Below are 23,818 nucleotides of genomic sequence, written 5' to 3'. Positions count from 1 at the left end.
TCCATGCAGTGGTTTCAGAAAAAATAGCAGATGGTCATTCACACAGCTTTGAATCCCTTGCCTAACTATGCTAAGAATATAAATTCCCAATAGGATTTATGACTGGGTAACTGTTGTTTGCTCTGGTAATATTAGCTGTTGTCGTTCCCGTGACTCACATGAAGCACCAGCCACCAAGGATACACTCTGTAGAGTGGGTCCATACTGCCCCCTTGGAAACGTGGTCATAGGCTTATGTCATCATTAGGCCATACTACTTCCTGACTTTGAAGATACCAGCCCTTGAACTGAAAAGAAAAGGAATTTTCAATGACTCAATTTCTTGTCATTTGGATCGATTTAATTAAGCATTTTCCTGTTGTGACGGTGGGGGTGGGGGCATACATGAAGAACTATATGCTCATGGTCAACAAACTCTTAGTAATTCACATTGGAAATAGGGTTATATCTCTTTAAGAGTAGCTGCACCTGCTTTTTGCCTTTATGGCAATTTAAGCATAGTATCAGACTCAGATTAATGAGAGAAAAGGTCACTGTCTGAACCCTGGAAGACAGGTGTAAAACTTAGTTAATAGTTAAGTTGAGTAGTACAGAACACCTATATTTACTTTAAGTAAAGAAGTTGTTTGCAAATCAAAGAGGAAATACAGCTGAATTCAAAATGAAACTCTTATAAAAAAGAATGTGTGTCTCTCATGTCTTTTTTTTATATTTTTTACACTGGGAATAAAGCTTAAAACACATGTGCCCTTCCTATTTCAATATATTAAAAGAACTGTGTGGGAGACACCTTTGGGTGCTCTCCCTGTGGTCAGCACCGTATTTTAATAAAACTTGGGAAACTGAAGGGAAAAAAAAAGAACTGTGTATACCGGTTCCTCATTTTCCATGGAATTCTGTTAAATATAACAAGACATGAGTATTTAGAAACTGCACTGAAAACATTTGTAATTTTTTAAATATTTGTATTAGAGATAGAAGTGAGAACAAAATAATTAGATTTCAGTGGCATCAGTATTGGCATAATTATCTTCAAAACCCGACCCTTTCCTACCTTCCCAGTCTTCTTGCACCATAATCACTTCCACATACTCTTCAATCTAGTGACACAGGCCTCATGGCTTTTCCTTACACAAGACGCTCCATCTCCAGACTTGGACGATTTTCTCTGGCTGCCCCTCTGAAGTCTCACCTTCTACAAGAGGCCTTAATTCTAATGCCTTCCCTATGAGACCCTCCTCCCCGCCCTCCCAATTTAATATTATATAATATAAAATGAGATTAATTCAAAATTGTAAAATACAGTATAAAATACATTTATACAGGTTTTACTTTATCCTGTAAAAGTAAAAGTAAAATGGCCTTCTCTGATTAGAAGTTTGATGATTGAGTATCCCTGCACACACTGGACAAAGGCAGCTGAGAAGCTGCACAGATTAGTTCTTTTCTAGATATGAAATCTTGCTTGATTTCTTAAGGGTGGGTTCACAGTCAAAATCATGCACTATCCATTCAGGTCTTCATTAAAAGAAGTTTAGACTATTATTAGACTATTTTGTCATTCTGATAACATTTGTGATATGTTTTAATTAATTAAACTGATGCAAAAAAGTATTGATTTGGATCATGGTAGTTAAGCCATGCCACCCACTGGACTGTCTATCAAAACATTACATACGCTCTATTCCTGATTTGAAACTTTTTGACTTTCTAATAGCCAACAGTCATTGCTTTAGATTTTCTGTAGTTCTACTACAGTACACAATACAACTATAGTATTAGAACATTTTAATAGTTTTATTTATTCATACATAAGTAAGAAATATTTTTTTAATTTAAAAGGAAAATCTCATTCAACTCATTTAAACATAAATTCAGTAGCCCACATGCATTGTTTTCATCCTAAAAGAAATACATTATTTTCAGTAATTCATCTGCTGCATGAAGAGTTTATAATGTGCCAGTAGAATTGAATGTACCCTCACAAAAATCATAAAATGAAACCCATTGCCATCCTCTTCCTGTATGCTATTGCAGGGTGGGGAGGAAGTGATAAACTTCAAGGCTTTATTACCCAAGTCATAAAACAACTAGTTTTCATTTTCAGAAAAGTTATAACTCAGAATAGGCCTATTTATCTTTTTTAAAATCCAAATTTACTTGCAAAATGGTCAGTCATCAAATGTCTGGGCACCTATAAGTAGCTAACATACAACAGTTTGCCATCACAAACACTGGATAATTCAGACTTTTCCTTAAGCTTATTTCTAAAAAAGGTGGGGGGAAAGCAACTTTTACATTACACTTTGGATATGCTTTACACTTTAGTATAGTACTTAGACCAGCATTCTTTAATCCCATATGTTCACAGTTGTTTGTTTAAGCTTCTTTCATTTATTACATGACCTGATGTGGTCAAAGAACATGGATAACTTAAATTCTTCTTAAAATATTTTACCATATTCTGAGTTGTTGGGTTTTTTTTCAATTTTAAATCTTGGTTTAAATTTATTAGTGAAAACAAATTCTCATGCTTATTTGTTTTTCCTTTGAGCCTTGCTTTATTTTCATTTTCCCCAATGTCATCATCAGGAAATTGGGCCTTTTCCATTTCCTCTTACCCATTAAGTATACTGAAAATGTGGGCTGTCCCCTCCCCAGAGGCATCCTTTTGGCCCCAGTAAACACCTGAGAACATCTCTGGCCTCACTGAGGGAACTCTGAACCGAAGGAGAACTCAGGGTGTTCCAAGGAACATTCAAGAAGCCGAAGGCAATTCGTTTCCTAAGGGCACTCAGAATCCTGGATATAGAGTTCTCCCTATGCCGGCTCTTTGCCAAACTGCCCTGTTGTATTTTCCTATACTGGCTGCTCTTTGATTGTTAATGTGGGTCATTCCATCCTGTGCCCATGTCAGGGTCAATATCTGCCAGTTCCTACTACCTGCTAATATTTATATTGAACTTGACTGCAACGTGCTTTAGATAAATTATTTTATTTGGTCTCAGATTCTGCCTCAAATCCTGTGTATTTGTGTATTAGCCTTTGGTTAGTCACTTGACTTCTCTCTGCCTCTGTTACTAGTCTGTAAAGTAGGAATATTAATTGCACCTATCTCACTGGATTGTTGTGAAGATCAAATGAGATGACATATGTGAAGCACCTTGCAAAATTTAAGACATATAAATACTATGATTGTTATTATTATTTCTATTTAAACATCCCCTTGAGGCCTGGATTTCTGTGCAAAAAGGGGAAAAGGAACAGGCAAAGACATCTATGGATCCTATGGGGTTTTCTCTATTCTACGGAACACATAAAAGACATTTATAACCGAGGATACTTTACCATGTTTTCCAGGTAACTATCTGCAGGGTTTCAGTTGCTCTGCCTACCTAAAAACCTCAGATCTTTTCCATATGCTTTGCTACCAACACAGATCTCTTCCACCCTCTCCTTATGCAATTGACTTTTTAACCTAAATTTGCAATTATTCCTGTTGAGTTTCATTTTATTTTTGTCCTTTACATAACATTCTATCCAATTGTTTTGAACCTTGATTCTGTCATCTCTGATACTAGCTATTTCTCCCAGATTTGTGTCCTATGCTGGTCTAATAGACATTATGCACATACACATGTGAATATATGATACATCCAGCTGTGTATGTATACATAGATACATATATCTTTTATCAACTCATTGATAAAAATGTTGAATCACATAGATCCAAAATTGTTACAATGATAACTTTAGCTACTGATAATTCAAAGGTAGGCTATTCTGCTTATTAAAATGCCTTGGGTAGACGGTCAGTGGCCTGCTATTAAGTTTCCCAAAAGTCTGAGAGCAGTTTTAAGCTATTAAAGTTTAGAAGTGGGGGCAGCTAGGTGGCACAGTGGATAAAGCACTGGCCCTGGATTTAGGAGGACCTGAGTTTAAATCTGACCTCAAAAACTTGACACTTACTAGCTGTGTGACCCTGGGCACACCCTCATTGCCCTGCAAAAAACAAAGTTTAGAGGTGCAACTAAGATTTTTGAGACGCTCTATATAAATAAAGTCTTTGTTTTTCAAGACATGAAGTTTACCAAATATCTTGTTTATGTTAATCATTAAATTCATTTTTACATCTTATTATTTGATAATTATTTTGATTAATGTCTCATATAAATTTTACCTATAGATAAAATTTTGTACTGCAATATGCTAAACTTGTTTTTCCTTTGCCAGGTTATGAGACATGACTGAATATTCCTTTTTTGAAATCAGTGTAACACTTGATCGTTTGTGGCAGGTATTCCCATTGCCCATAGCAATAAGTGAATGAAAACACATTTATTAAGCACTTTATGTATGCAAAGCATTGGGGGGGGGGAGGAGCATAGGCAATGCCTGCTCTCAGTGAACTCAGATTCTAATGAGGGAGGTAGCACATATAGGGGATTTCAGCAGCAAGTCAGTTCCATGATTCTTATAGTACACAGGCAAATGTAGATGGTAAGGCATATTCTTGAATGTCATTCTTACTGAAATCTCTTTCTGAGTTTGAACCATTTTATAAGACCAAGGACTTTGGTGGCTAGAACTTTTTTCTCTTTGGTGGCTGAGGGCTGGGGGCTGCAGTCCCTACAGAAATAATTGCCAGCCTGTATCTTCACAAGGGGTAATGGCTCCCTGGGATAATGGCTTCAGGAGCTGGGCTGAGCTGGGAGTAGGACTGGTCATCTATGGAGCACTAGTATTCCCTAAAATCTTGGGCTTACCTGACCATCAGTGGCAATTGGCTAATGGTTGGTTTTAAGGAAGATGGGCTCTTTCTCTCCAGGGATTGCTCCCCTCAATAATAGCTGTAGGTCCCAGACTAGAAGCAGGGTTGGTGGTCTGGGGGCCATTATTATTCCCAGGGTTCTTGGGTTCAGGATGCAAAACTGTCTCTATCACATCTGATGTGAGGTGGTGGTTTAAGTGGTGGTAGTGGTCTGACTGGTCTAGTACATCCCATTTCCTGTGTCTCCCACAGGGTAGCTTGCTGCTTCAAGCAATCAGTCTCATCTACCTAAAAACCAAAAGTTAAATTGAAACTATATTTGAATTACCTAGGAAACTGATAGCTTTGGGAAGTTTGGTAAATGGAAACTTTAGGAATGACCATCTATATATGACTACTATATATAGCCAGCCCCAAACCAGAACAGAGCAGCTCATGTTTCACACCCCAGCCAACCCATCAACTCTGATCATCTTGAAATCTGCCCTGCCACACCCTCCCCCCACACTTACCACCTTTTTACTTGAAATAGTAATCAAATCAATACTACCTACTATTGCTTCTGGTAAAGTCATGTCAGTCCACTCTCTATCCCTGTGACTTCCCAGAACAAAACACACTTACCTAGCCACCCTTCCTCTCTATGTTTTGTCTCTTCAATGTGTGCTTCTTAAGAATTAGGGCAATGTCTTTTTTTGTATTTGCAGTGCTTGGCATTGAGTCAGTGTTTAATAAATTCTTTGCTTTAATTGTAGTATTCCACAGTTTGTTTACCTGAATGCCAGGATAAACACACCAAACTTTCTGTTGCTGTGATGCATTTCATCATGCTCTTTGACTCTCCTTACCTTTCCTGTCGTTCCCCAGCTAATAGATGGAATCTTGGTGAAAACAGCTAGAAGAACAAACACTAATCCAGTATACTATTGGTCTAAACAGTTAATTGGGTCAAAGATTGATGACTGAAATTAAGTGAGACAAATTTTAGACCATAGAAAAAAATGAAACTAGTTGTTATGTATTTTTCTTGACACCATCATAAGATTTTTCCCATTGCCTTCTCACTCTGTCATAGTTTCTAATGCAAATTTCTAATCAGCTTTTCTGAAGACATTTTTGAATGAGAGCCTACCTTAACAAACTTGGAAATTTCAATTCAGATTCAGAAATGACCTATTTTTAGAGTCAACTTCATCACATTCTCTCCATTGCTTCCCTCATCACTATCATCACCTCTCCTAGCCACATTTAGGTAGTCCTTATTTAGGTGCATTGCACCATAAAGGACAGTAAAATTTCACTAAGTATTAAGAATTCTTAAAGTAGAAAGCAATACTCTTTTTTTTTTTTTTTGGTGGGGCAATGGGGGTTAAGTGACTTGCCCAGGGTCACACAGCTGGTAAGTGTCAAGTGTCTGAGGCCAGATTTGAACTCAGGTACTCCTGAATCAAGGGCCAGTGCTTTATCCACTGCGCCACCTAGCCATCCCCAGAAAGCAATACTCTTAAAAGGAAAAGCTCTTGCTTTTTTCCCCCCACCATATTTGTTTATCTGAAATACAGTGTGGTAAAATGGGGGAAAAAATACTAGTATTAATGTTGGAAGATGAGTTCAAGGTACAGGTTCTGTATTCAATTTATGCCACCCTGAACTGCTTACTTAACCATTTTCTGCCTTTTATCTCATATGTAAAGTGAGGAATTAAGATAATGTTTGCCTTATTATTGTCCACATCTTTGAATTGCTTTGAGGAAAGCTTTGTCTCAGTCATTAATCTCTATGTAAATGTACATTATTTCCAACTATGGCCTGGTATAACACTGGAGACCATAAATTACTACTATCATTTGTCATCATCAGAAAGCATGTGCTAAATGACTCTTGATTACTTCAGGCATCAACTACTGCCTGCCCAGCTACCTAAATGGTTCTTCTTCTATTACCATGCCTCAAATGACCACCATTAAAATCATCCCTTTGCAGTTTTCTAAAGACGCATAAATTAACTGCCAATGCAGTCTACTGTCAATCAGCAAGAATGGACCAAGCACCTACTATGTGCCAGGTACTGGGGATACAGAGGAAAATATAAGCTTACAATATACGTTAATGAGGAAGCAGCTGGATGGCTCAGTGGATAGAGCGCTGAGCCTGGAGTCAGGGAGACCTGAGTTCAAAACCAGCCTTAGACACTTACTAGCTGTGTGACCCTGGGCAAGTCACTTCACCTCTGTTTGCTTTAATCCACAGGAGAAGGAGATGCCGGACCACTCCAGGATCTTTGCCAAGAAAACCCTATGGACAATATGGCCCATAGGGTCACAAAGAGTCAGACATAACTGAATATATAAACAACAATGTACATAAATGAGTATATACAAGGGGAATTTATGTGAGGGAGGGGCTCTAGCAGCCAGGGATTAGGGAAGGCTTTATGTGGAAGATGGTGCTCGAGAAGAGTTTTGAGGGAAACAAGGGATGCTAAATGGCAGTGGTCAGGAGGAAGTACATTCCAGTTTGTCTACAATGCAATGGTGTGGAGATGAGAGATGGAGTATTGAATGTCAGGAACAGTTAGCTCCTGCAAGACCAGTTTGACCAGACCACAGAATTATATCCAGTTAGGTGGTAAAGGTAGGTGGAAACCAAGTTGTGTAGATTTGTTTTGTTTTGGTTTTGAGGCAATTGTGGTTAAGTGACTTCCCCAGGGTCACACAGCTAGTAAGTATCTAAGGTCGGATTTGAATTCAGGTCCTCCTGACTTCAGGGAGAGTTACTCTATCCACTGCACCCATCTAGCTGCCTCTGTGCAAGGTTTAAAAAAAATCCATAGAGCCATACAGAAGAGTTTCTATTTTATCTTGGAGGCAATAGGAAGCTCCAAGAGTTTAATGAGTAATGAATGGAATGGAATGGTCAGACCTGCCTTTTAGGAAAATCACTTTAGTAACAGCTGTGTGGAAAATGCACTGGAGGATGAGCTTTCAGCAGGCATTTTCAGTTTTAGAAGATGGGCTTCAACATTCTGGTCTAGGTTAGCACATATTAGTGACTCCTGTCCACATGTGGTATTAATAGAGTAATTTGCCTTTTACTTCATTAACTACATGTGCACATTTTTAAAAATGAGACAAGGGCCCAAACTAACTTAGAGGTCACATGAGAGAAGAGAAGGGGGAAAAATGCAAAAAAGATGATATAGAGATAAAAACTATGACTTGGCAACTGATTTAATATATGGAGTTGAAGCAGAATGAAGAATCAAGTATAAAGCTGAGGTTGCAAATCTAACTGGAAGGATGATTATACCCTCACCAGAAATAGAGAAGATCAAAAGAGAGGTAGGCTTGGGGCTTGGGGTATTTAATGAGTTCTATTTTGAACATAGTGAGTTTAAAATGCCTATAGCACAATCAGAAATATCCATTAAGCAGTTGGAGATGCTCATCTAGAGTTCAAGAGAAAGATATACATATAGATGACAGAGTCACCTACATAGAAATAATAAAACTGCTAGGATAATTCATCAGCTCACTAAAATACTAATGCAAAAAAATTTAATAAGCTCCTGCTGTTTGTATAATATTCTCTTAGATGCTAAGGGAGATAGTAACTATTTAGTTGGGGAAATAATACTTGAGCACAATTAGTGATAACACCCAATATTAAATATGTTGGACAGTTATTTAAGAGTGTGCTAGGTGAATTTTGAGGAAGAAGGCCATTATTTATATGAGAAAATAATGCATTTTGGAATGCCCAAAGGCCCCCAGCTCTAGAGGATTGATTGGATTAAGATTGATTGGATTGACTGACTTCAATGATTAACTCACTTAAAGTTAATTCAATTAAAACTACACCTGCCAGTTTGTTCTCAGAGGGTGTGAACTCTGACCTCAACACAGGACCACCCTCAAGTCCAGTGAACCAATAGATTTAGGTGATGCTAGCCAATTAGCTTGAAGCAGTGTGTAAGGACTGCCTCTCCTCCAATATAGAGAGAGTTTCCACTCTCAGTTTGACTATTGGACAGGCTCATGGTGAAGGACTTGGAGGAAGAAGCTGGCCAGGCTGGAGCTCTAGGCTAGATAGGCCTTTTCTTAACTTTCTGATCCAGGTGTTCTCTTTTTACTCATACTTCGTATACTTTATAAATGCTTAATGCCCCAAAACTGGTGCTAAAGCTTCTAATTTATGAGTAACAAATATATTATAAATCCCAGCTAATTTTCCCCAAACTTGGGAAAGAAATAAGGTGAACACATATAGTTTTACATGGCACACTTACCAAGAGGAATAGGAGCAACTCCTTAAAGGGAATGGCAATTGAAGTGAGTTTTAAAGAATGGGAAGGGATTCCAGGCAAAGGTGTGAGGGTGTCCTAGACCTAGGGAGAAGCCCTTCAACAAAAACATGGAGTTATAGAAGCACAATGAGTAGCAGAGAAGCAGGAGAGTTGTCTGGTTTGGCTAGAACATGCATGGAGGGAATCAAAGACTGGAAAAACTGGGCCTATGGAGTACCTTAAATGTCAGGCAAAATAATTTGAACTTTATTAGCAAAGGAAGTATGGGGAGCAGAGAAGTGATATCATACTGATCAGCTTATCTTATTGATCTATTAACCCTTGTCACCTAGCAGAAAGAATTCTCTGGAATGAAGCTAATTATTAATCAGTTTAATCAGCTAATTCAACAAATATTTATTAATACCACGTATATGCAAGGCATTATTCTAGGCACTGGGGTATGCAAAGACCCACCCACATCCAAAAAAACCCAGTCACTCCTTTAATGAACTTATATTCTACTGGGACATTCTGTTGTTATAGGAGACAAATTGAGGAGAGGGGATTGTGGTACAATGAAAAGAGCACTGACTAGAATTAAAGGAATGGATTCAAATCCTCCCTTTAATGTTTACTACCTGTAGGAACTTTCACATTCTACCCACTTGTACAGGGACCCATGGGAGAGAAGTGATGGAGAGTATGAATTTAAGGATAAGTAGAGTTTTGAACCTGAATGACCAGAAGAATCAAAGTAGTGTGAACATAAAAGGAAGGTTGAAGGAGTGGTAGATTTAGCAAGAAAGATAACGGTTCTGTTTTTGATAGGTTGAATTTGAGATGACTACAACACATAGAAGAAATCTTGCATGAAGTTGATTACTAGAGTTCAGGAGAGAAATTGGAACTAGATATGTAAATTTTTAGAAGCCATCTTCAGAGAGAGGATACTTGTACCATTCAGCAAGCATTTATTGATACTATGTACCAGACACTGTGCTTTAATCCATAGAAACGACATTCCCAAGAGACCAGATGTGAGAAGAAAAGACAGTCCAAGAAAAAGTCCTAGGAAAAATCCACAGTAAGGGATAAGAAATAGGTGGTCTCCCAGCAAAGCAGTAGTAAGACAGAAAGAAGAATCAGAAGAGACAAGTATCATGTAAGTCAAGGGAGGAAAGAACTTTTAGGGAAAAGGTAGTTAACAATATCAAAAGCCACAGAGGTCAAGAAGGATAATGAATGAGAAAAGATCATTGGATTTAGAAATTAAGTTATCACTGATAATGAAGAGAATACTTTCTATTGAAAAGTAGGGTCTGAAGTCAAATTACAAGGGAATGGGAAGTGACTGGGTAGTCAGAAGGTAGAGGCACCCAGTAAAGATGATCCTTCCTAGTAATCAGCCTGTGAAAGGTAAAAAACCTAAGGGTAACGCTTCAGTGGGTTGAAAGAATCAAGTAAAGAGAGTTTGGGGGGTTTTTTAAGGATAGAGTAGAGAGGAAAGAGCAAGTAGTTAAGGAGAAAATAAAAGAGTATGGAATGATGGGACAGATTCTGGAAGAGATGAAAGAGGATGAGCATCAAGGCTACAGGCATACAGGTTAACCTTGGCAAAAAAGGGCACCTTTTCTCAAAAGATAAAAGGAGGAGAAAAATGAGTAAAGATATAGATGTGTCCATTGACTGGGAAATGGATGAACAAACTATAATTTACAAATTTATGAATGATGAATTTAATGAAATTTAGAAAAATAAAAAGAGTTGTTTGAACTGATAGACACAAACAGAAAGAGATAAGCAACATGATAGGAACAATATACGAATTGGCAATAATTGTAAACCACAAGATGAGAAAGAAGTCAAATCCTGAGTTATCTTAATGATGAAACTTGGTTCCAGAGAAAAAATAACAAAACATACCTCGCTCTTCTTGAGGTAGAGACTCAGAATGTTATTGTCAGAGTCAGCCATTTGTTGTTTTAATTAACTGTTTTATTTTATTAGGAAGGATTCACTTCTGGGAAAAAGGTTGGGAGTACCACATCCAGAAATAACCATGACATAAAAACAAACAGGATCAGTTTAACTTTGCTTTGAATGTAGAGCAGTACTGAAGTAGGGAGTAGGGAATGTGAAGAAGAGTTCATTCTTTTTTAAATAAAGTAGATGAGGAAATTTCCTGAGAGAATTAGGTGAAAGCAAAAGTGCTCAGGGCTTAAGAAAAGGTATTGCTACAACCACTGAAGAGAGTGAGATAGTCCATTAAAGGTATAATAAGTTTTTCTTTGCAACAGTGAGGGTCTAGTTGAGCTGGGATGATATTAATTTCTCGTGGACCCAGTTGGCATTGGGGTGGCTTCCTCTGTCAGCATTCAGTATATCATGCATAGAAGCAAAGAAGGTATATGGTGAAGGTGATGTAGGGTTGAGGATTGGAGGGATGGTCACAATCTTGCTGGTACCAGAAGTGCTGCATGAGATCCAGAATAGGACAGAAACAACCCTTTGCTTGTATTTCCAGGGTTTCTGCTGGCTTGGGCACCATAGATGTATGCTTTAAATTATGCCTGGGAAAAAGCCCAGTTCAGTTGGGAGAAAGACCTGTAAGTAACAGTAGGCTGGATGGGAAAAAAGGGACTTGAGGGTTTGGGTAAAAAGAGGTCTAAAAGCTGTGGTTTTTCTATCACCTGTGACCTTGAGAAAGGAAACTACAAGCACCTGCTACACTTTAAACCATACTACCCGCATGCCACACACAGATGTTTGAAGAATGGAGGAGACAGTCAGGGATCATAAGTAAAGGAATAAGAAATAAAGGTGACTGTGAATGTCCTCCAAGAATTGCTGATAGGCTTTCTGCTGTTTGTTTCCCTTTCACTTAGTGAGTGCTTCTTTATCTATTCAGGGGTTCCATTTAATACTGATATGTAGAGGATTCAATGATAAATAGCTCTTTCACTAGTAGATACATGGTAGCAAGAATCATCATCTTCCAAAGTCATTTTTATTCTAAAAGTCCCATCATCTAAATCCTATGAATGACTTTGTTTCTTGAATCAAATTTGTTGCTTTAAATTCCTGGTCACTAGCTAGCCATGGTCTTGGTCCCTGCATCTTCTTTTATGTCATAGTTCATATTCCTTAATTCAGTAAAACAACTTTTCAGGATGCTTCTTCCTTTTTCTCCTTACTTCCCCACCTAAAAACATTCTTTGCTGAAGCTTTCACATACTTACATTCTACCTGAAGAGGTCTCAGGAATATAGCAAGCAAAACATTTAACTCACCTATGTTTGGGTCCATGTTGGTCAGCAACCAAAAAACCTTCCCTCTTTGCCAGCCCATGTCTCTCCTGCCACTAAAAATAGTATTCAGGACTACTCTCCATAAACCTTTCCAAATTAACTATTTAGCTCTATTCACTCAAGTAACCATTATACCATCGTTCCTTTCTTCCCAAAACATAGCATTTACATATATATATATATTTATATATATATATCATTATATAAATATGCACATTTAAAATTACCTGCCCCTTGTATTCCTGTGTTTCTCTGCTTGTGTTATTTGTATTTACAGATATTTTATTTTTGTTTCTGCCTCCTGCATCTGCTATAAGATCTCAGTGGTACAGTGGGGAAATGCTCTGAACTGAAAAATCTAAGTTATAGTTCTGCTACTTGGTACCTGTATGACCTCCGACTGGAAACTTAGTCTCTCACCTCAGTTTCCTCAGCTTTAAAATGACTAGGTTAGACTTGATGAATTCCATTCCAGTTCTGAAGCTATGACTCAATCTTCTTAAGGGTATAGATTATCATCAATTTCCTTTAAAATTTGAGACATTTCAGTGTCACCAGGTACACTGGACACTCACCGTTAATGGTTTTACTGACCACTCTTTATGAAAGCTTATGGGGGTGGAATTGAAATGGCAGAGTAAATATAGGAACTCAACTGAATTCTCCCAAATTCCCTTCCAAGCAACTTTAAAATAACCCTTCAAATCGAATTCCGGAGTGACAGAATCAAAAAAAAAAAAAAAAAGTCTGCATTAAAACAATTTTCCAGGCCAAGACCACTTAGGGGGTTGGCAGGAAAGGCATGTTTCACTGGGGTGATTGTCAGGCCTGGAGTGCAGTATAGTTCAGACCATGCCCAGGCAGGCCAGCAGCAGATCTTAGAGGTGGTCGAATCAGCCGTAGTAGCAGCTTTGGGAGCTCTTAGCCAATAGACAGTAAGGGGGTAGGATAGATGGTCAAAAGATTGCCAGGGAACTTTTGCTGGCATTGGGTGCAGGACCCTGTTGCATTGCCTATACACAGTTCTGGGTTATCATCCATGGTGAAGAAAAGCATCTGCGTAACTAGCTCTTGTGGCTGTGGGGGAGCAGGGACCCGAGTTATATGTTCAGGGCCATAATGAGCAAAAGTACTTGTGGTCACAGGGGAGCAGGGGCTTTGTTTGTAGTTCAGGGGCAAAGAAGAGTATATGTGGTCTCTCATGGACCAAAGCACAGGTCAGGAGAGCAGTGACCACACCTCTCCTTAGATCATACCACCTTGGAAGAACGAAAAACTTACAAACCCCTAGAACTAGCTCTAAAAACAGCAACACACAAAAAAAGCTAAAGCATGAGGCAATGCCCTCTCAACGCAGGGAGCAGAGCCCAACTTTAAGTTAAAGTTAAAAGTGAAGAAATAGACTAGAAAACAACAACAATAGACTGAGCAAACAACAAAAAAGAGTCTAGCCATAGAAAGTGACTATGGTGACAGAGAAGATCAAGACACAAACTCAAAAGAAAACAAAGTCAAAATAGTTCATGTGAAACCTCAAAGAAAAACATTGAGCACAAACCCAAAAAAGAATTACTGGAAGAGCTCAAAAAGGATTTTTAAAATCAAATAAAGAGAGTTTGAGGGAAAATTGGGAAAAGAAATGAGAGTGATGCGAGGAAATTATGAAAGGAGTCAACAACTTGGTAAAAGGGGCACAAAAATACTAAAGAAAATAACACCTTAAAAAACCAGAACTGGGGGCAGCTAGGTGGCACAGTGGATAAAGCACCGGCCCTGGATTCAGGGGGACCTGAGTTCAAATCCGGCCTCAGACACTTGACACTTACTAGCTGTGTGACCCTGGGCAAGTCACTTAACCCCCATTGCCCCGCAAAAAGAAAACAAAACAAAAAAAACCAGAACTGACTAAATGGTTAAAAAAAAAAAAAGCACTGAAGAGAAGAATGCTCTAAAAAGCAGAATTGGACAAATGGAAAAAGAGGTACAAAATTCACTGAAGAAAATAATTCCTTAAAAATTAGAATTGAGCAAGTAGAAGCTAATGACTCTATGAGATATCAAGAAACAATAAAACAAAATTTTTAAAATGAAAGAAATAGAAGAAAATGCGAACTATCTTGTTAAAAAAAAAACAGTAGGCCTAGAAAATAGATCAAGGAGAGATTATTTTAAAATTATTAAACTACCTGAAACCCATGATCAAAAAAAGAACCTGGACACCACATTTCGAGAAATTATCAAGGAAAACTTCCCTGATGTCTGAGGACCAGGGGATAAAAGAGAAATTGAAAGAATCTACCAGTTACCTCCTGAAAGTAATCTCAAGGTGAAAACTTCCAGGAATATGTAAGCCAAATTCCAGAGCTCCCAGTAAAAAATATTGCAAGCATCCAGAAAGACATAATTCAAATATCATGGAGCTATAATCAGGATAACAGCAGATTTAATAGCTTTTACATTAAAGATCAGGGGGCTTGGAATATTATATTCTGGAGGGCAAAGGAGATAGGATCACAATCAAGAATCACCTACCTGGGGCAGCTAGATGGCGCAGTGGATAGAGCACCGGCCCTGGAGTCAGGAGTACCTGAGTTCAAATCCAGCCTCAGACACTTAACACTTACTAGCTGTGTGACCCTGGGCAAGTCACTTAACCCCAATTGCCTCACTAAAAAAAAAAAAAAAAAAAAAAAAAAAGAATCACTTACCTAGGGCAGCTAGGTGGTGCAGTAGATAAAGCACCAGCCCTGGAGTCAGGAGGACCTGAGTTCAAATTCTACCTCAGACACTTGACATCTACTAGCTCTGTGATTCTGGGCAAGTCACTTAACCCTCATTGCCCCGCCAAAAAAAAAAAAAAAAGAATCACCTACCTAGCAAAACTGTGCATGTTCCTTCAGCAGGGAGAATGGATATTCAATGAAATAGAAGACTTTCAAGCATTACTGCTGGGTACTTCATGTATCTTCAGTTCCTATCTGCCTGTTGAGGGAAGGGAGAAGAAAAAGAGCCAGAGAATCTGAGAGAGAGAGAGAGAGAGAGAGAGAGAGAGAGAGAGAAATCAACAATTATATATGCATATGTATGCATGAAATTAGTAGAAGATGCAAGATTTAGATCCAGTAAAAAGAACATAGAGTAAGTGCAAGAAAGTTAGGTAGTATCAATAAGTGATCTGAATATTCAGAAAATCTTGAGGTATGTATATTTGTGAATATGGCCTCCATAAATCACTGCCTTAAAGTACATAATGGATGCAACTATCTTCTAATTGTGAAAAAGATGAGAATCACAGAAATTGAGAGTTGGGACCTCAGAGTTCAGCTGGGCCAAACCATACACAAAAGGACACTCTACTACAAAATAATGGTTGTTTATACCCTGCTTGTAGAAAGCCCTTCATGTCAAGAGACCCCATCATATCTGAACCATTCTACTTTTGAACACCTTTGATTGTTAGGACGTTTTTCCCGACATACAAAGACTGAAATGGATCTTTCGTCTCATGAATTTAGTAGTTCACTCCAATGATGCATATCTCAAACCATCTATGCCTACTCATCCTGTCCATGTCTTTCAAAAAATCACCAAAAGACATCCACCCAATGTGCTAGAAACTTTCCTCCCTTCCTTCTGACATCACCAAAGTAACCAAGGAGCTCTCTGCTGGTCCACCTGTTCTCCCTCACTCTCCACGTGAACATCTTCTCTTTTCCTTTCATACAGTTCTCATCTTTTGATGCTGTTATTCAAGATTCTTCCTTGCTCATATGTTTTAAACTGATCAACTGCTATGCACCTTTTCATTGCCGTCTGGGTAATAGTCATCTTTAGTTCTTTGTAGACAATGATATTTCAGGTCTCACTGCCATAAAAAAAAAACAACAAAAGTTTGTATTGAAAAATATTGGCCTTAACTTTTATGGAAAGCTTAGAGTCAGTAAAAGTGCTTTGAAATTTCCCAAAAAGCAATCCAGCCTGCTCTCTTCTTTCTTTTCAACTCTAGATGCAACTTATTGTCCATCTAAATTGCCTGACCCAAATATGCATATTATTGAATAAGCTCTATGGTGTACCCCTTTAAATGCATGTTGAAATCTATGCAATAGACATTCTTCATCTATTTGGTCTTTCCTGGGTGGATGAACAGGCCAAAATCCTTGGAGTAATTATCTTCTCTTCAGGAATATTCTGCACTATCTTTGGCTTCTTGCAATTAAAATAAACAGGAGCATTTGGAGGATCTCACTATCAACAGGTATCTGATCTTAACCTGAACTCTGTGCTGGATCTCTTCTATCACAGTGGCAAATACTTTTGCCAAGCATATGCTTTATCATACTAGGCTTCATTTGATGCTATTATCATGGGGTTATTAAATAGAATTTCTTCTGTAATTTTATCATCAGAAATACTGATCTTCATGTGTGGATGGGAGGCATTTATTTTAAAAGAGTCTATAATGCACCATTCTGTTTATTGAGTCAAATGCTTTCATCATCAATTCGAATAATCAGTTATTACATTCTCCACACATTTCAGTCACTTGTGAGATGGAAAGGAGATGATAAAGAAGTTGTCATTGTCGATTGATTGATTGTTGTTGTTGCTTGTCCTTTGTTCTATAAGAGGACCATGGCATCAGAGTGATATCATGACTTGCACTGAATTGGATTTAAGTGAGGGAGGGCTGTGCAAGGTCACCCACCCCACTCTCTCCTCCAGAGCCATCTGGGTCTAGTGGCAAGATAGATATCAGAAAGACTGCAGATGGCTGGGGATGTGTAAGGTAATTGGGGTTAAGTAACTTTCCCAGGGTCACACAGATAATAAGGTGAGGTGAGGTGAGATTTGTTTCTTTGTTTGTTTTTGGTTTTGTTTTTTTGAAGGGCAGTGAGGGTTAAGTGGCTTGCCCAGGGTCACACAGCTAGTAATTGTCAAGCGTCTGAGGCCAGATTTGAACTCAGGTCATCCTGAATCCAGGGCCAGTGCTTTATCCACCATGCCACCTAGGTGTCCACCTGAGGTGAGATTTGAACTCAGATCCTCTTGACTCCAGGGCCAGTTCTCTATCCACTGCACCACCTATTCTACCTATGGGCAGCTAGCTGATCCTCAGATCACTTTAATATTTTTGGATGCCGCAACACACTGATGATTCTTTGAACATAGGGCTAAGTATAGGCCCCTAGGGGCATTCCACTGGAAATCTCCTGCCATATTAACATTGTACCATTAACAACTACTTTTGAATCTAGCCATCCAAATAGTCTGAATTCATCTAATTATATTACTAGCCCATATCTTTCCATCTTCTCCAAGGAATAGCATGAGATCCTTTATCAAAAGCTTTGCTAAAATCTAGGCAACTTGCATCCACAGCATTCCCTTCATCTACTAGTTTAATAATCTTATCAAAAAAGGAAATGAAAAGCTATTTTGGCATGATGTGTTTGTTGAATCCATCATGATGGCCCTTTGTAATCACTCCTTTCCTTTTTTAGGTATTTACCAACTATCTCTTTAATAATCTGTCCTAAAATCACCTCAGGAATCAAAGTTAAGCTCAGTGGACTGTAGTTTGCAGTCTGTTTTCTTCTTTTTTGAAGATGGTGACTTCATTGACTCTTCTTCAGTTATTATGATTTATTAAATAGATATGTTGTATAATATATGTGTGTATCTAGTGGCCTTGAAAGCAAGAATTTATTTTTATTGAAAAAAAAAACTGATACAATCAAATTGTCTAACTTGTCTTCATTTAAATCATAATAATTAATTTGGTTGAAATCAAATCCCACCAAGGTTTCCTGAAGTACTTCCAGTGAGTGAATTGATATTTTAAGAACAGGTCCATTATTACAATTGCCTCTCTACTATTCATATTTTCTGACTCTTCTAGAATATATTTAAACACATATGTATGTATATGTATACATGTAAGAAGGTATGTATACATGTACATATGTGTAGACATGTGTCTATACACATGTGTGTATAGACATCGATATACATACAGATACACACATAGCGGATAAGAAACAATGACCATATTCAGTTTTTAACTCAGCCCACTTTACTCTATTAAAAAACAAACTGTCAACTGGATCTAAAGAAGATTTAGGAAAATCTTTTTGAAAGTGCCGTCTGTAACTTCTCGTTGCTGTGTGAGCTGCAACACACTGGATAGATAAAAAAATAAATAAAATCAAATAAAAGATATTTGATTCTTTAAATTTGAATATAGTGAGAATCCTCGTATTGCTGGAGATGAGCAAAGATTAGTCAAATGAAGCTAATATCTTCCTTAAACTTAGGATATTCTCAACATATGATTTTGGTTTATATTTTATGTTTTACTGTAAAAACAGTTCCACAGACTAGGCCATGAAAATACAGAAGTGCTCACCTGATGTCCCAGAATTTGATTCTTTTAAAGAAAGGTGTCTCTGAATAAAAATACATGCTCTTATTTATCCCTCTTCTAAATCGGTTTTAACCCACTCCACAGAATCCTGCCAGATTGTTTCATAAATTTGTAGTTTGGCTGTTTGATTTGTTCCAGGTGCTTTAGAAATTTCTGTGAAGAAATTGGTTTTATTGAGGACTAGTTTCATCAAAATAATGATGATTTCCCTGTAGCAAAGTAGGTGACCAAAAAGCCCAGGAATAAAAGGATTTAATCGGTGCAAATCATAAGATGGAAAATGAACCTTTAAATATAAAAGCACCCTTACAGTCAGAGTCCAGAGGTCAAGTCAAGTTCAGAATAAATCCACAAATATCCCCTACTTCATTTTCAAGGTGACTATTTGGCACAAAAGAACACATGAATTGTGGATTGCAAGTTTAGAGAAAATCCTTATTATCTTATCAAGTCTTTTTTTTTTTAATCTTTATGAGAAGACTTTCCTTTGTAATGTCAGTGGTGATACTAAGAAAATAGAAGTATTATGTAACCACCAATGAGGTAGATTCCACTGCTTGTTACTTAGAATTTGCTTTGCTAGACATTATAGTTGTTTGTAGACAAATACATAGGTGTTTAGATCTAGAAGCATTCTTAAAGATCATAGGATTTAGTGCTAGAAAGGGCAGGTAGTTAACCTCTTTAGTGCAATCCCCTCATTTTATAGAGTAGGAAACTGAGACCTAAGAGGTTAATTAATTTGCCTAATGTAACACACCCACTGTCATAGACAGGACTATATCATAGATCTCTTGATTCCTAGTAAAATGCTCTTTCTGCTATGTGTTGCTATCTTTATTAGTTTATGTCACAAAAAATAATGAATTGTTTGAATTTACAAATTTTGCTAAGTGTTCAATTAATAAAATAATTTTTTTTTTCTAGAGTGATGAGTCTACACAATCATTGCCTAAAAGGATGGGAACAGATAATTCATTGCCAGGTCCAGAGACAGTAAGTATTGCACAAATATTTTCTTTCCAGATTATCTGCTGTCATTTGGCCTTGTTTTGGGGTTTATTGTTTTTGTTGGTTTTTGTTATTTTTAAAGGGAAGTTAATATGAGAGACATTGTGACACAAGAAGACAAAGTTGGTCTTAGATGTTGAAAGGTCTGGTTTCAGGTCTGCCTCTTGCACATTCTAGATTTTGTGACCCTTGATAAGTCACTTACCCCCTCAGAGCTCCAGGTAGTCCTCTAAAACAAAAGTTCCTAACTCAGGTATGCCTGAGTGTTTCTTATGTGTTTCTGCATGGTGATCACTGAAATTTATTGAGTTGGAGATGTGAGAAGGTTTGAGGTTTGGAGATCAAAAAAGTCGGGAGCCACTGTTCTGAGAAGACTTCAAGTTGCAGAGAAAATTCCAATCTGTATTGGAAGAAGGAGCTCCCTGCACTGATGAAATGATAGATCCAGTCAGAAATATAATTGATTTGCAAATTTTATGACCATTATTCATGGAAGAGAAATATGCAGCCTAGTATAGTGAATATGAGTGAGGCCTTCTAGTCAGGAAGGCCTCAGTGTTAGTCCTGTCCCAGGCAGCTCTCTGAGACTACAAGTGACAGAGGAATTGCAGATAAATATAGGTAAAGTGGGATCTTCTCACTTAACAATAATGAAATCACAGATTCAGAAAAAAAATCCATAGAAGTAAGCATATGATTTATTTTTGCTACTCATTACTGGAAACTAGCCTCTACATTCTTTCTGTTTATCAAATAGAAATACAAACAACTTCACTATAAGTAAACTAGCTTCTTGAATCATGAATAAGGTTAATGTTATGAATTTCATTTTTATAGATATATGTTTTTGCTTCACCTTCCCCCAGTCTAAATTTACTATTAAATTAAGTCGTCTAATTGCTATATATATTTTTTAAACAGGGTTATCTTAATACAAGCTAGGTTCCAATTAGTGTGAATAATGGATCTTGTAAAATGTTTGCATGGATTCAAATTTGTTTTGTTTTGTTTTGTTTTTAAATATGGAACACTTCACGAATTTGCGTGTCATCCTTGCACAGGGGCCATGCTAATCTTCTCTGTATTTTTCCAATTTTAGTATAGGTGCTGCTGAAGCGAGCACTGGATTCAAATTTGTACTACTTGAAGTTATAATTATGCAAAATATGGTAAATGGTTGTATTAAAGGTCTAACATACCTAAACCAAGGAGTAAGATTATAGTTCTAGAAATTTGATTGAATTTTTACAAAATATTTAAGTCAATCTCCCTTTTAATTTTGTTTGGTATTGAGTTTGTTCATACACACTATAGATCAGTGCTTAGGATGGAGTCATCTCTTCAGTTCAAAAGGAAGTTTACCCCCTAAAAGGCATAAAGGGTATGTTTCAGATGAGTTGATTTTTCTTGTTCTACCTGAAATACAGGAAGATTAACAACCTTATCCCAAAGGACTCAGTTTTTTTTTATATAGGTCTTGCCTTGAGAATCAGAAAGACATTGGTTTTGAGGGCAGCTAGTGGATAAAGCACCGGTCCTGGATTCAGGAGGACCTGAGTTCAAATCCGGCCTCAGACTCTTGACACTTACTAGCCACGTGACCCTGGGCAAGTCACTTAACCCTCATTGCCCCACCAAAAAAAAAAAAAGAAAAGAAGAGAAAGAAAGAAAGAAAAGATAGACATTAGTTTGAATCCTATCTCTCACTTGTAAACTCTGACCCATGGGCAAATCACTTAACCTTTTTTAGCCTCACTTTCCTCATCTGTAAGCTGGGGATAGTAATACCTATCTCACAATGTTGTTGAGATACTCAAAAGAGAAAATATATGTAAAAAATATAGTTTCAAACCTCAAAGCACTTAGTAAATATCAGCTATTATTAATTATTATTTAGGCTACAAATTAAAATTTGTGATCTCACCTGAATGTTTAAACCATATATAATTTATGAGAGATTAAAAAAAAAATACCTTTTTGACCATGTAAATTCATGATGAATGAGAATTAGATAAGGAAATAATCTATTTGTAGTCTTGATGACACTTTGCTTTTAAAAGTAGTAGAAAAACAGGTAGGAAAAAAAGGTAAATATAATAAAAGGTAAATATTCATCTGATTAAATGGACAGCAACAGTTCATTTCCAAGTTCAAAAAGAGTATTAAATATTTTCTAAATGATGATTTAACTCAATTCAATTGAATACCTACTATTATGCAAGGAAGTGTTGTAGGCCCTGGAAGTACAAAGATAAAAAGTAGTTCCTGTCTCCAAGGAGCTTACATTATACTGGGAAATACAGTATATAAAAAGATGAGTAAATATAAGATAATATGAAGTGGGGAAGAATACCAACCACAAAGGAAAATGAAAGAAAATTTTCTAGGAGGAAGTAGCATCTCAGCTGAGCATTAAAAGGAACAGAGCATTCCAGAAGGTAAAGGTGAGGAAGAGCAATTCATTCTGGAGGTGGAAAAACAGCTTATGAAAAAACATAAAGGGAAGAAATTGAATGTCATGTTCAAAGAATAGTAAGAAGGCAGTTTGAATATAGAATATAGAATATGTGTAAGAGAGAAATGTGAAATAGGTCTGAAAAGGTAAACTCGATCCAGTTTGTGAAAAACTTTATATGCTAAATAGTATAGTTTTATTTTATCTTAGTAGAAATAGGGAGCCACTATAGATTTTTAAGCAATGGAGTGATTTGCAATCATAAATCATAGATTGAGAACTAGAAAGGGCCCTCAAAGTAATCTAGCTCACTCTTTTTAGAAATGATGAAACCAAAGCCCAGATGACATGACTTTCCCAAAGCCATACAGGTAGTGAGTGGTAGATTAGGAATTTACTATTCCAATACGCAGACTTTGGTTCTCTTTCTACTATACTATGATATCTGTAATCAAACTTGTGTTTCAGAAAGGTTATTTAGAACTTTGGAAAGTTAGTTAGAAAGATAAGTGAATAGTAGCACATAGACAAATTAAAATATTTTTTTGTGATGTTCAGTTTAAGAGATAAAGAAGTCCTGAATTTGGTGTCAGCTATGTGAGTGAAGGCTCTGGATGAAAGAAATGCGGAGGTGAAAATGAAAACACTTGAGAACTAGTTGAAAATGTGAGATGAGGGAGAGGGTAGAATCCAGGATGATTTTAAGATTATATACGTGGTTAATGGGAAGGATGGTGGTGCTTTCAAAAGAAATAAAGGAGTTTGGAGGAAGGAAAGTTTTACAGGGTGATAGTTAATTCTGTTCTAGATATGTTGAATTTGAGATAGTAGAATATCAGGTAGAGCTCTCTAACAGTTTGTTTATGTGGGACTAGAATTCAAGAACACAATTAGAACTAGATACATAGAGTTCAGAATTATCTACTTAGAGATGACAATTGAACCAATAGGAGTTTATGAGAATTCAAAAGAGAAGAGGGCCTAAGTCAGAAACCTGAAAAACACCCTTGGAGAACATGAAATGGCTGAGGATCCAGCAAATGTGAATAAGAAGAATCAGGCTGCTAGAAATAGGACAGGGAAGAAGGGAGAAAGGAAGGGAGGGAGGGAGGGAGGGGGAGAGAGAGAGAGAGAGAGAGAGAGAGAGAGAGAGAGAGAGAGAGAGAGAGAGAGAGAACAAACACCTAGGATAAGGGACTCCCTGGGCTGGAGAGACTTTGCCCAGAACACTCACACAGACCTCTGACAGCCCTACAAAAAGTATTAGATGGTGATTCAGCCAAAGCAGTGACCTAAAGGATAGGAGTAGGGAGCTGAGTGTATGTCCACACTGCAACTGTGAAAAAAATGGGGGCTGAAATCTGGCTGCCTCGGTCCTATTTATTGCCTCAGAACCTACTTGAGGCAATCACAAGTAAATTCCCCAAGAAGGGAGAAAGATGAATCAGCTTTGCAGTCTGGCACAAGTTATACATCCACTATCAAATAGGGACTTCTAAAAAAAGGAAGTTATGGGTAAATGTAAAGAAGAATGGCTTGAAATAATCAGATTTCAAAA

General features: G+C 37.4%; 1 protein-coding gene and 1 non-coding gene across 2 annotated transcripts in view; one reads left to right on the top strand and one right to left on the bottom strand.

The window, feature by feature from the left end:
• AHI1 (Abelson helper integration site 1) overlaps positions 1–23,818 on the top strand; it is a 238,837-nt gene that overhangs the window by 168,450 nt on the left and 46,569 nt on the right. Inside the window, exon 21 of the mRNA XM_043999819.1 lies at positions 19,722–19,790. Coding sequence (XP_043855754.1) covers positions 19,722–19,790 — 69 coding nt within the window. The remainder of the gene's footprint in view (positions 1–19,721; positions 19,791–23,818) is intronic.
• Positions 20,822–20,928, bottom strand: LOC122726886. The gene has a single exon (XR_006352879.1). It is a non-coding gene; the product is annotated as a U6 spliceosomal RNA (small nuclear RNA).

Source organism: Dromiciops gliroides, chromosome 4 (genome assembly GCF_019393635.1).
Source record: "Dromiciops gliroides isolate mDroGli1 chromosome 4, mDroGli1.pri, whole genome shotgun sequence".
Taxonomy (NCBI): domain Eukaryota; kingdom Metazoa; phylum Chordata; class Mammalia; order Microbiotheria; family Microbiotheriidae; genus Dromiciops; species Dromiciops gliroides.
This window is presented reverse-complemented; position numbering and strand designations above follow the sequence as displayed.